At 43.4% G+C, this 13,978-nt stretch overlaps 1 protein-coding gene across 1 annotated transcript in view; it reads right to left on the reverse strand.

The window, feature by feature from the left end:
• The window catches only part of DEPDC1B (DEP domain containing 1B), a 37,948-nt gene that overhangs the window by 18,156 nt on the left and 5,814 nt on the right, over nt 1-13,978 (reverse strand). The window contains exons 2-6 of the mRNA XM_066616424.1: nt 9,629-9,764; nt 9,229-9,356; nt 6,815-6,945; nt 3,105-3,152; nt 1,214-1,354 (exon numbers count right to left, since the gene is read on the reverse strand). Coding sequence (XP_066472521.1) covers nt 1,214-1,354; nt 3,105-3,152; nt 6,815-6,945; nt 9,229-9,356; nt 9,629-9,764 — 584 coding nt within the window. The remainder of the gene's footprint in view (nt 1-1,213; nt 1,355-3,104; nt 3,153-6,814; nt 6,946-9,228; nt 9,357-9,628; nt 9,765-13,978) is intronic.

The following is a 13,978-nucleotide window of genomic DNA, read 5'->3' on the forward strand; positions in this document are numbered from 1 at the left end:
TTATTATTATTATTATTAACAGTATTTATATACCGCTTTTCAACAAAAAGTTCACAAAGCGGTTTACAGAGAAAAATCAAGTAACTAATGGCTCCCTGTCCCAAAAGGGCTCACAATCTAAAAAGATGCAAAAGAATACCAGCAGGCAGCCACTAGAAAAGACACTGCTGGGGTAAGGAGGGCCAGTTAGTAAGGAAGGGCTTAGCTTTCCTGGGTTCTGCTGAGTTTCTTGTTAATTCTTACTTGGAGTGTATTGGGGAGAAAGACCTCTTAGATGAAGATTAATGTTTTCTTATTAGTCTTGTAAGAGTTTATACTGTAATATTTGCATGGTTTGTTATTATTCTGTGCCTTCATAATGCTATGCACTTTATTATATGGAAATAAATTACTCTTCTGTTATTAATGTAGGAGGACTTTTGGATTAATTCAGATCTAGATTGGTTAGTATTTGGAAGCTGAAGACCCTTATAACCACATGGTTGCCTGTTGTAGCAGAAGGGGGCAGGCAGCATGTGTGATATGGTGACAGTGGTGGGATTTGACTGAGAAGCCTGTGCCATTCCCACAGTCATAGAGTTGGACTGAGGGACCTGGGCCAGGCTTCTCAGTCAAATCCTACCACTAACACCACACACACACACACACACACACACACACACACACACACACACACACACACACACACAAAAGCCTTGTCTCCAGCGAGGAAAGTGATTACAATATACATTACTATGTACAATATTACAATGTACAAATTAGGCATTCCAATAAAATATGAACACAAAGAACAGGAATTAAAAGCCAACTATTCCTCATAACAATGCATCTAGTACACTGCACAAGATATAAACTAGCACCAATAACTTCAGATGCCAGTATATACTAGGCCAAACAAACAGTGTTTCCCATTTGGCTTTCAACACTATCCAGTTTCTTAATAAAGTGCTTCCCAGTCACTTCTGGGAGCCACAAATGCAGCATGTGGGGGCATCATGGAATGCCAAAGATTGGGAAACACTGCTTTAGCTTATTACTATTTCATTCACAGCAATAGTCTTCAGGATCAAGATCTATTTACTATTACCTTACACAGAATAGCTTTTAATTCTGCAAGAGCCTTACAAAAATTGTCAAGTATCAACTACAGCTAAAATCATTGAAGGTTCAGTAACAGATACAGTATGGCTCACTACACTGGAGGATAACTTACCTAGCACACTGACAAAGACATCAAACAACTGGAATGTGAGAAGAGGCTCTTGGATTTGGCTGTAGTAATCTGCTATAGTTCTGAAGACATCTCTTTCAAATCCTGAGTAAGTAGGCTGTTTCAAATCTGGACACCTGGGCCCTAATGAGAGAGAATTCATGTTTAGCTTGTGCTGGCTGCAGAAACTTCAGCAAGTATGTTTCTGTTTGGAGAGGCGCCACAACTTAGTTGTAGAACACATGATTTCTACACAGAAGTCCCAGGTTCAATTTCTGGATCTCCAGATGGGTCTAGGAAAGACTCCTGTCTGACAAGCATGAGTCATCATGACAAGGTCTGAGTGACCCAGGTATGGTCGCAACTGGCAAATCAGCTGAGCAAACGCTCTCCTAGCCACAAGACCCTCTGAAGCTGGGACGCCACCACCCACTTGACTACCTTGCCCAAGAATGGAATATTTGAGAATGGCTGAAAGTTGTTCAAATTAATGGGATCCAGGGAGGATTTCTTCAGGAGACAGTGAACCACCTTCTGTTACCTTCTGGCAACACCTTCTCTGAGGGAGAAGGTAGTCACTACCCTCCCTGTCCACTCAGCCAGCCCTCCCTGGGCAGATCTAATTAACCACGCTGGACAAGAGTCAAGCGGGCAAGAAGATGGTCTCACACTCCAGAGAATCCTGTCCACATCCTCAAGTTCTACAAGCTGAAAAGAATCCCAGAAAAAAGGACAGACAGGCGCCCCGGGGCATCACTGGATACTCCTAATGTGGTGTCGAGGTCACGCTGGATCTGATCGATCCAGCGTGAAAGTGCTGTGCAAACACGTCACAGTGAGCCTCTGTGTGCTCCACCTCATCAGTGGGGGGCCAGATGGATTAGGCCACAGACCACACAAAAGAGCTCAGCTGGACGATTCTCCACAGACCTGATGGTAGCAGAGAAGTATGCCCTCTTAGCTGCCACCACTGCCACAGAATAGGTTCTCAAATGAGCTCTAGTCTGTGTGCGGTCAGACTTGGCATGAGACTTTCACCACTGTTGCTCAAGATGTCTGCCCTGCCACTTCATCGTCTGTAGCTCCCCAGAAAACCAAGGAGCCGTTCTTACTCTGCTGCTGGGCAGAGGCTGCTCAGGATCGACCTCATCCAGGGCTCCGGTCATCTTCCCATTCCAGAGATCAACCAGAGTGCTGAGCAAGTCACCAGCTCTGGTAACGAGAAAATCCCCTAGAGCTGTCAGGAATCCATCCAGATCCATCAGGCTCCTGAAACTGAGCATACAATGCGGTCCCCCACCGCTGCCGAGGTAAGAGGCTGTGATAAGCCTAAATCCCATCAGGAAGTGATCTGTCCATGACAAAAGAGTGATCTTAAACTCTTCCACATCCAGATCACCATCAACCTGCCCAGCAGTAAACACTAGATCCAGCGTGTGTCTTACATCATGTGTTGGGGCAGATATTCTCTGAGACAGACCCATTGTTGCCATGGGTCTATCCTGAGCTACATCTGTCCCAGGGGCCTTGGCATGGATGTTAAAGTCCCCTAGCACTCATAGGCGATGGCACTCCAACACCACACTCAAGATCGCCCTGGTCAGCTCAGGCAGGGAGACTGTTGGACTGCACAGTGGGCAGTACACCAACCAATTGCACAAGAAGGCATCTCACAAGTTCTCTTTCATAGCTTGCACTGATTTATCTGCCCATCCCACATGTCAAGCCCAAAGAATCCAAACACATTCAAGCCTCTCATTACCAAACTCAGTGCTGACTTGAAATACTTCCAGGTGCAAGAGCAGTTAAGTGCCCAAGATCAGTTAAGTGACACAACTTGTAAAGTCCGACAAGGACCTACGTGTTTCTTCACTAAAATGAAATTGATACTTACAATTTGCAAGACACTTCATTGCGGACAGCACCCAGTGAGGCATCTCCTCTGAATTGAATACAGATGACATTTTTAAAAAGAGAATGTTAAACATATCAACGTGGATTATACAAAGTTTTACATCTTTTAAGTTACAAATCGTGATGAATACTATTTCCCCCCTATTTTTTGAAACACTTCTAACTCCTCAGAAGCTCCTGAGGTTTAGCAGTCTAACTCCTACAGCAGTTTTAATCCTTCATTGCAATGCTATCACAATCTGACTCCACAGTCAGGGAATTAGAGGGCAGGTCCTCTCGTGGATTGAGAACTGGTTGAAGACCAGGAAACAGAAAGTGGGTGTCAATGGGCAATTTTCACAATGGAGAGAGGTGAAAAGCGGTGTGCCCCAAGGATCTGTCCTGGGACTGGTGCTTTTCAACCATAAATGACCTGGAGATAGGGGTGAGCAGTGAGGTGGCTAAGTTTGCAGATGACACCAAACTTTTCCGAGTGGTGAAGACCAGAAGTGATTGTGAGGAGCTCCAGAAGGATCTCTCCAAACTGGCAGAATGGGCAGCAAAATGGCAGGTGCGTTTCAATGTAAGTAAGTGTAAAGTCATGCACATTGGGGCAAAAAATCAAAACTTCACATATAGGCTAATGGGTTTTGAACTGTCTGTGACAGATCAGGGGAGAGATCTTGGGGTGGTGGTGGACAGGTCGATGAAAGTGTCGACCCAATGTGCGGCGGCAGTAAAGAAGGTCAATTCTATGCTTGGGATCATTAAAGAAGGTATTGAGAACAAAACGGTTAATATTATAAAGCCGTTGTACAAATCGATGTATGGCCACACCTGGAGTATTGTGTCCAGTTCTGGTCGCCACATCTCAAGAAGGACATAGTGGAAATGGAAAAGGTGCAAAAGAGAGCAACTAAGATGATTCCTGGGCTGGGGCACCTTCCTTACGAGGAAAGACTACGGCGTTTGGGCCTCTTCAGCCTAGAAAAGAGACGCCTGAGGGGGGACATGATTGAGACATACAAAATTATGCATGGGAAGATAAAGTGGATAGAGAGATGCTCTTTACACTCAGGTCAGAGCGTATCCCCTCTCATCCCCTCAGGTCAGAGAAGACCTTCTTACAAGTGTCACTGCCTATGGAGATGCAAGCAGAGGTAGCAAGAAACAGGACCTTCTCAGTAGTGGTACCAACCGTATGAACTCCCTCCCTCTTGATTTATGAATTGCTCCCTCCTTAGAGACTTTCTGGCAGGACCTGAAGACATTTCTGTTTAGAGAACCCTTCTGAGTTCTTGGTCCTTTTAAAACCTGGACATTTGGTTTTTACAGGTTGGTCTCTTATAAGCTATCTGCTGCTACCCTTGTATTTGAATTGTACTTTATTTGTGTGTAATTACTTTAGGTTGATGCTTTGTTGCTCTTCTCTCTCCAAGCCAGCCTGCAAACTTCAGCAGTTTAGCCACGAGACACAATATGGGGGTGGGGGTGAGAAGGCTTTCAACACTTCGCTCTTGAGTAGCATCCTAGCTGCATGTGCTAGGCATTACTGGTTACTGCACCTAGTTTGGTCATGTTTTCTGTTTCAGTTCACCCACCTGAGTACAGGCATTTTCCATCAGCCTGCTTATAGAGGTGTACCCTGCTCATTTGATAGGTTAGTGACTGGAGCCATGGAGAAAAGCAGAAATGCTTGAAAAGCGGAAGCCAGTATTTTTTTAGTTTACAAATGTTGCTTCCCATGCTTTTTTAGCTAGCAAATAGCAAGTGCCTTTTTAATCTTGCAAAGTTCTGCTGTCACACAAAGATGTCTGCAAATGGACTCTCATTAACACCATCAGGAAAGGGAACAGACCTGGAGCTGAAGTTGGTGTGTGCTCTCTCTCACGCACACTCACAGACACACCACGTCTGAATGCAAAACAACATGGGAGAACATTGAATCGCCACGTCATATGCAAAACAACATGGGAGAACAACATTGAATCACCACGTCATATGCAAAACAACATGGGGAGGGCTGTTTTAGCCTATAGAATAGCAGAGAGAGGTTGAAAGAGCTGAGCACAGCATTGAATGAGTGACTTCCAGGTATAACTGAAATGTGTTGAAAGAGTGGAACATTGAAAAACGAACTGTCAGAAAGTGGGAGATGGCTGAATTCCTCCCCTTTGGTTTAATTCTCTTTCTTCCAGACTTCTAACAAACTATTTTTTTACTTTTGGCTGCCTAGTCATAGGTAATCTAGTGGGTTATCATGTCTGATCACTCTCAGATGCTACTGAGTTTTGATCTTTATTAAGAACCCTTGTGGTTCAGTGCTCTCCTGAGAGGGTCTTTGTTTGGCAGATGGTTCCCCTCTACCTGGTCTCTATAGTCTGGGTTCTGCTAGCCAACAGAAGCTACCCAGTCTGTTCCCGCCACTTAGCTGCTGCTGAAAAAGGGAAAGATGAGAGCAGAAAGGAGTGCGCGGGGAATAACCACTACTGCTATTTCTCTTGGTCAGTCTGTCTTCTCTGGCACAATCAACTCCATTGAAGTTGATATCATGAGTTGATGGGACACCCCATCAACTCATCACATGGACTTAATTGTCTGCACAATTTAATTGCCTCCTCCGTAAAAACCTGAATTACGAAGACAGTCATGAACTGTATGTAGTTCTTTGTGGGAAGTAATATTCACTCTTTTCTGTTGAAGAGTTTCTGTACTAAGGACTACCATATATAAAAGAACTTTGCAGGAAATAAAATGTGTGTGCTTGGGCAAGTATGGGGATGGTAAACATGTTTAACTACTGGCAACAGCATACTGCATACAGAGGCTTCCAACATATGTGGCTGCAGCAATTCATACATTCAAGTTAGTTTCAAACATGATGGGACACATAGGCATGCACTTTCTGCCCACTCTACTTCATGCAAGGAAATTGTCACATGCAAAGTGATGCATAAGAAACTATTTACATCATACTGGCACTAGGATTCATAAACCTATGGATGATTCTTTGTCATTTTCATAGTTCAATATGCAGTGAAATCCACTCAGTGGATTTCTTTAATCCAGTCAGGGCGCAATCCTAATGTCAGTGGTTTCCAGCAATGCAGGGCAATGCAGCTCCGAGGTAAGGGAACCAACATTCCCTTCCTTTGAGGAGGCCTCCGTGAGTGACACCCAACTGCAGGATGCAGCACACGTCCCATTGGTACTGCTATGTCAGTACCAATGGAAAGCACTGACATAAGGGGTTAGGATTGTGCCCTCAGTGGATTACTTACATCTAATAAATGCAATATGTAAGGAAAGGGTCAAATATAACTTCCTATTGACTGTAGTGTATGGTCAGCTGCTATATTCTACAGATCCTCAATGCTTCCCTTTTAATTAGTCTTTAATTAAAACATGACCCAAACTTATTCCCACTAAATATCAGACTAGAACTTTTGGAAAAGCTGTAATAAAAAAGTCTGGGTGGTATAGTGGTTCAGAATTTGGACTTAGACCTGGAAGATCCAGGCTCAAATCTCTGCTCAGCCATGAAACTTCCTGGTTGACCTCTGACCAGTCACTATCTCTCAGCCCCACCATCCTCATAGTTTTGTTGTGAGGACAAAAGGAGGGAAGGAACTATGTACACCACCCTAAGCATTTGGAGGAAGGGCAGTATGAAAATGTGGGAACAAAGACAAGAAAAATGGTTCCACTTACTTGATTTATCTTCTAAAATGACAACTCCCTGCTTGTTGATATTATATACATTCTGGATTATATGCTTTGGATTCACAAACTTATTGTCCAGCATGTCATCCAGAGAATCCAAGCCTAAAATTTTCTGCAAGCTATGGGAGATTAGAAAAAATGTTTATCAGACTAAATGTAGTTAGTTGGGGGAAACTCACATACTATAAATAAATAGTTCATATTTTCATTTGGATGCTGAGATTTATGAATGGTATAATGTATTTTTAATTGGCACTATAGGCCACAATGAGGCAATATTAATGGAAAGCAGCAGCTCAATTTTAAGGCAAAGAAACCGCTTTACACAGAGACTGCATATATCAATTTCTTTACTGCAGAGATTTCCACCATCAGAAGACTACAATGCCATAGAAAAGGGTGCTTTTGTCATGGTATTCTCAAGGGAAGCACACTTCCTTAATGAAACCATCCTGTGAGACATCATACATCTGTACTTTTGAAGATCAAGTGACAGCAAAAGCAAAATCTGCAAAACAGCTCATGCAAGTTTTGATTAAGCACACAAGTCAGCAAGTAAAGGCCACTGCACAAATATTGGAAGAAAAGATTTCATTTTGTTTTTATAATTAGGCATCTCACTTAGATTGTGAATCTTTGGGCAGGGACCTGTTTTTCACTCTACATAAAGCACCAAGCACATGGACAATGCTGTATATAATGATAGCAAAAACAGGGTTAAACTGCAAGCTCAGGGACATGTACTTCTCTGAGAATTTTCTTTTATGAAATGCAACTATGGAGGCTAAAATATAAAGGGTGGTGGAGAGAGGACCTTCTCTCTTCCAGCATTTTTTGATTTAAAGTCTTCCCACCTACTTTTCCTTCCCATACAGGAAAACGTTAGATGGCTATTCTATGTACAGGTTCAGCCTTGTTATACACGGATTTGACTCAACACAAATGGGCACTGCAAATAAGAAGGAATGTGCTGGTCCCTGGAGAAGGGGGAAAATGCACCCCTTTAAAATGCTTTTCTTACTGTTGTAGAGATTTTTATCTCAACATGATGAGAAGTATCCTTTAAATTAAAGGAAAACAGTCCTTTACAATAGTTAGATAGAGGGCAGCCAGCTGACAATCCATCAATCATTCCCTTTCCAAGTGACCCCCTCCCTTCCTCCTGATAATCCTTTCTAAGGGTCTGGAGAGAGATTGATTGTTGGATTGCAGTCTTAAAGACTCTATCTTAACATCAAAAGGTCAGCAAGGCTGTTTTTAAATCACCAGCAAAGGAACTTTTTAAAAAAAATTGATTTGCTATAGTGCAATTTTTGCCATCCACCTGAGTTCTGGGAACTCAGGAACCCTCGAGAATAATGAGACTCAACCTGTATTCAACTCAACCTGTATTCATACATTCATTCTAGGAAAAGACTCCCAGAATATCTAAAGACTTCTATAGATATGCAAGACGCATTCTTGAAGCACAGTCATTCATAAGCTAGTGGAATAGAAAAAGTCTTGGGATGGATCAGAAGCATGGGCAATGTGCATCACAGGATTTTAAAGGGAATGATTATTCTAGCACTGATCAACAACTGCCACCAGGTTGTGGAAACACTCAGAAATACATTTTTGAATTTATTAAGGACAGATTTTAGATTTTCATAGCACTGAACTGGATTTTTTTTTGGGGGGGGGCAAGCAATGTGTAGTTCAGGGGTATCAAACATAGGGGTGTCAAACACAAGGAACTCATTTAGCTAATGAGTTCCTATGTGAGAACAAAGTACTTATTTCTGGCCATCATCTGCTCAATTATGTCACCTACTGCTTAACGATGCAACTTCCAGCCCTCAGCAGGCAACATGAATGCTGTTCGGCCTACTGTATGAAACAAGTTTGACACCCCTATCTAGTACTTAGCATACATGTAGTCCAATCTTATCCAAAGCTTACAGTAGTGGATTTCCCTGTAAGTCCTGGACCAATGGTGTGAAAGCCACACGACTGTCATGCACGCCAGAGCAAATGGCCAGAGTCCCTGCATGTGCAACAGCAGCTCGCAGTTGCCCCACTAGAGCAGGTAGGTCAGTGGCAGGGGTGGTTTAAGGCAGTTTGGGGGCAAGAAGATCTCAGTAGCAGCCACACACACCAAGATACTATCTCTCTTTCCCTGCCCTGAGTCACCTCGGATGTGCCCTTCTCCTGCCCAAACTACCTTCTCAGTATCCTTGGAGACCCCTTGGAGGCCTGGCAGCCTATGGAGAAGTCAGTAACAAAGATTTTTACTTGCTTGCCCTGGCCTGTATGGTTACCCTCTCCATAGCATGCAGCGCACACTCCATCCGAGTCACTAAGTGCTATGGGTTGGCAGAGGATAGAACTGGAAACTATCTTAAGAGACTTAGTACACTTACTGTGACAGTGTCATGGATTTCCAAATCTCTTCTAGATTTGCCTCAGTTAACTGGTGGCGGTGTACAAATCTGCATGTTGGCACTTCTCCAATTGCTATACTGTGACGTTTGAACCACATTTCAGAATTCTACAGCAGAAGAAAAAAAAACCACCAATTTTGGTCTACAATTTTTTATTTATTAAACACAGTGCTTCCACAGCAATAAGGTACGGCCCCCAATCCAAAGAAAGGAAGACACAATTAAGTCCCACTGAAATCAATTGGCATAATCACCAATTCTTCTTCCCCTCCCCATTACTTTTCAAAAAAACATAAGAAAAGTTCATTGTAAGGTATTTCTTCCCAAGACGTTATTTGTTTTTACATCACATCAATATTTGTATAGGCAGAAATCTTACCAACATGATGGGCTTCACTGGGATAGGTTCTTGGAAAGTATCTGTTTCAAGGTAATTCCAGTTTGGGAATTTAACAATTTCTTTTCGGTATGGAGAACATTTAGGATATGATTTCAGAGGTGAGAAAGGAGGAAATCTAAAATTAAGAAACACACTTTAAATCTACAATGAAGTCCAACTTATGAACACTGTTAAAAGTCTCATTTTCTTCTTACTGTTACCCAGCTTGCTGCACAGACAATGTATTTACACACAGGGCTTGTTACCATGGAACAAGATATGGATTCTGGCTGGAACAGCAGGTGACGACTCTGTTGTTTTGTCAAACTGGGTTCTTTAAAGAGCAGGGCTGGCTTCTGTAGAGGTCCACACAATATAGAGATATGGGCTGGAAAGCCGAGCAAATTTTGGTTTTCCTGGAGAACAAACTCCTATTAACAATAACCTTAGTTATGCGAAAGGGGCTACAGATTTACACATCTCCTCTTAACAGTGCAGCTTGTTGGAAAAAACACAATGCTTTACCTGAAAAACACGCTAAGCACAGCCACAGCGGATACCGTCTGTTAGCTTTTACCTGTCTGCGATATGAGGAACCACCCATGCACTTATTTTGAAAATACTATAGGTAGGGCCTCCATACCCATGGGCTCTGTATTCGTGGATCCGCCTCCTCTATCCTGGAAGACTTCCCCAGGCCTCAGAATGACTTATATGGCATAAAATTGTCACTTCCAGTTTCCCTTGGGCCAAAACCAGAAGCCTAAAATGCCATTCTGAAGTCCGCAGAGGCCGCGGGCAGACACATGCAGTCTCTGTGGACTTCAGAAAGCCTTCCTGAGGCAACTGGAGCACAGCTCTCGTTATCTCCCAAGGGCTTAAAGGGGCCAAAACCGCAGATTTCATTATCCACAGTTTTCTGTATCTGTGCGGGGGTCCGAGAACGGATCACCTCCCGCCGATAACGAGATTCCACCTGTACTTAGCATTTGCATAGCACTTACTAAGTTCATGCAGCACTTCACATACAAGAACTACATCAAGATAATACAGTAACTCTGCCAAAGTAGGTGTTGAGCTCTATAAGCATGAGGGATGAACTATCCGGATGACAAAGCATCAGGGAAACAGGCAAGTTCATCAACTATATATAACAAAAGCACCTACTAACTATTCAGCTATTCTGAAGGGTTAAAGAATGCGCTAACAGCCAGTTGCTGAATCTCAGGGAATCTGTGGGAACCTGCAGCTTTTCAGCAGTGCTTGTAACAGTTAGGTTTGACCTAGGGTACAGCAAAACCCAGTCAGAATACCAGACCAATTCCAAGCTTGAGGAAGGGAAAACTAGTATATAAAACAAGAAGAGACAAAGTTCAGGCTCAGACAGAAAAAGGTCACTTTAGAAACTTAAGTGATGACTCGAGACCAATCCTATCCAACTTTCCAATGGGATGTGCGCTGCAACCTGTGGTGGAGGGGTAGTTACTGGAGCCTTCTTAAGGTATGGGAACATGTGCTCCCTTACCACAGGAGTTGCACTGTGGCTACACCAGAGCTGAAAAGTTGGATAGGATTAGGCTCTCAGTCTTCAGTTCAAGCTCAGCCAAGATATAACACCTGTAGCTAACTAAAGTGGTAGGTTTACCATGCAGGCCAGTTTAAAAACCTGAGTGCAGATTCAAAAAGAGGGATAAATTGCAGCAGATTAATAAAGTAAGCCAGATCTCTCAATTTGTTTCCTAGAAGTCAATAATGCTTTGGTCTCCTGTTTATTTAGCATCAACTCTCCACTCTCCTGAAGAAATCACTTTTCCCAGGGGCTGACTCCACCCTAATCTACATTCAATTGACATGCATCGTAGTGTGGAGCAGCCAAGGAGCTGAGATGCACCCTCTTCCCTTACACAAGCTCCTCCTACTATTCTAATTAGATACTAGAGGTATACATTCAGAGCTAGTTGGTAAATGAGCAAGCTCTATGAGATGCTGACATCAAGAAAGCTGGGAAATATAGTTGAAAGGTACTGGAAGACAAATTTAGGTTGCTAGGTAGGATGCTCAAGGCAAGGAGCTCCAGGGTAGCATTTTCAGAAAGGTTACATGTTCCACACGTATGATCAACCGGAAAGTGGAGATGATGGGTCTCAATGTATGGATTAGGTAATGGTGCCAGGAGGAAAGCTCTCCATTTAGGCATTGGGGAACCTTTTGTGACAAGTTGAACCGATACAAACAGGACAGGCTCCCTCTGAGCTGGAATGGTATTTGACTGCTGATGCTTAACATGAAAACAGGGCAGAACCGCTTTTAAACTGTTGGAAAGCCAATAGGAGCTGGGCAGCATCTGCTTCGGGCCAAAGCGTCTGTAAGGAAAGATGGAGGAAGGATACAATTTGGGACTGAGAATATGTTACCACAAGACAACAGACCAATGAAAATAAAAATATGCAGAAGAAATACTCCAACAGCATTCAAAAGAGGATACAACACAGAGATGGTTGCATGAAAGTATCAGAAGCCTCCAAGCTAGAATGAGGGAGCAGGAATGCCAGGTTGCAAATGAGAATATAGATATAGCGGTACATAACATAAGAACAACCCCACTGGATCAGGCCATAGGCCCATCTAATCCAGCTTCCTGTATTTCACAGCGGCCCACCAAGTGCCCCAGGGAGCACACCAGATAACAAGAGACCTGCATCCTGGTGCCCTCCCTTGCATCTGGCATTCTGACATAGCCCATGTCTAAAATCAGGAGGTTGCACATATGCATCATGGCTTGTAACCCGTAATGGATTTTTTCTCCAGAAACTTGTCCAATCCCCTTTTAAAGGCGTCCAGGCCAGATGCCATCACCACATCCTGCGGCAAGGAGTTCCACAGATCGACCACACGCTAAGTAAAGAAATATTTTCTTTTGTCTGTCCTAACTCTCCCAACACTCAATTTTAATGGATGTCCCCTGGTTCTGGTGTTATGTGAGAGTGTAAACTCTCACTCTATCCACTTTATCCACTATAAACTCTATCCACTTTATCCTTCCCATGCATAATTTTGTATGTCTCAATCATGTCCCCCCTCAGGCGCCTCTTTTCTAGACTGAAGAGGCTCAAACGCCATAGTCTTTCCTCATAAGGAAGGTGCCCCAGCCCAGTAATCAACTTAGTCGCTCTCTTTTGCACCGTTTCCATTTGCACTGTGTCCTTTTTGAGATGTGGTGACCAGAACTGGACACAATACTCCAGGTGTTGTGAGGAAACCCCCCAGAATTTAGAGCATTTGAACCCATTCAGGCCCCCGTTTGGGTCTAGCTGTGAGCATAAGCAGGGTGCTTTGGCCAAAGTAGACCCTATACTAAGCTGCTTGGGTCAACAGGACATTTTAGAAGATGCCCCTTGAATGCCTCTTTGTGTCTGTGTTAAAAAGGAAGTGGTGTTGCAGACACAAGCTTTGACCCCAAGAAGTTGTTCTGTAGAACCTTTGCAGTTAAAAAAGAAAACAGAAAACTGCTAGCTAACTGCAACAGACAGTTAGAAGAGAAAAGAGACTTTTGTCAGCGTGCTATTAGCCAATGCAGGGAGGGAGATGGGACTTTTTGCAGCTAGAAAGATTTCACATATTTAAAGTGCCATATATGGTAGAGCATGCAGCGCGGAATTTGAGTAGTGGGCTGTGTAGGCAGGGACAAAGCGTCACGTGATATGCTGTCTGCCAGTCAAGAATGTGTCCAAGGCTTTGCAATTTGCATTTTGCCAATCAGAAGTTCAGCCAATGCTTTACAATGGAAGTTTGTTTGTATATCAACTCACACCCCGAAAAAATCAGTGTCACAGACTTTGGAAGCTATTCCTCTGTGACCAGCAGCCGGATGAAAGAATAAAAGCTTGTTTTCCTTGAAACCTCCTGATGTCTGCTTCCATCCTTGCCTGAACCTGCAACAGTGTGGCCTTACCACTGATTTGTACAACGGCATTATAATATTAGCTCTTTTGTTCTCAATACCTTTTCTAATGATCCCAAGCATTGAACTGGCCTTCTTTACTGCCACCGCACATTGGGTCGACACTTTCATCGACCTGTCCACCACCACCTCAAGATCTCTCCCCTGATCTGTCACAGACAGCTCAGAACACATTAGCCTATATGTGAAGTTTTGATTTTTTGCCCCAATGTGCATGACTTTACACTTACTTACGTTGAAACGCACCTGCCATTTTGCTGCCCATTCTGCCAGTTTGGAGAGATCCTTCTGGAGCTCCTCACAATCACTTCTGGTCTTCACCACTCGGAAAAGTTTGGTGTCATCTGCAAACTTAGCCACCTCACTGCTCACCCCTATCTCCAGGTCAT

This window comes from Tiliqua scincoides, chromosome 2 (genome assembly GCF_035046505.1).
Source record: "Tiliqua scincoides isolate rTilSci1 chromosome 2, rTilSci1.hap2, whole genome shotgun sequence".
In the NCBI taxonomy this organism is placed as follows: Eukaryota; Metazoa; Chordata; class Lepidosauria; order Squamata; family Scincidae; genus Tiliqua; species Tiliqua scincoides.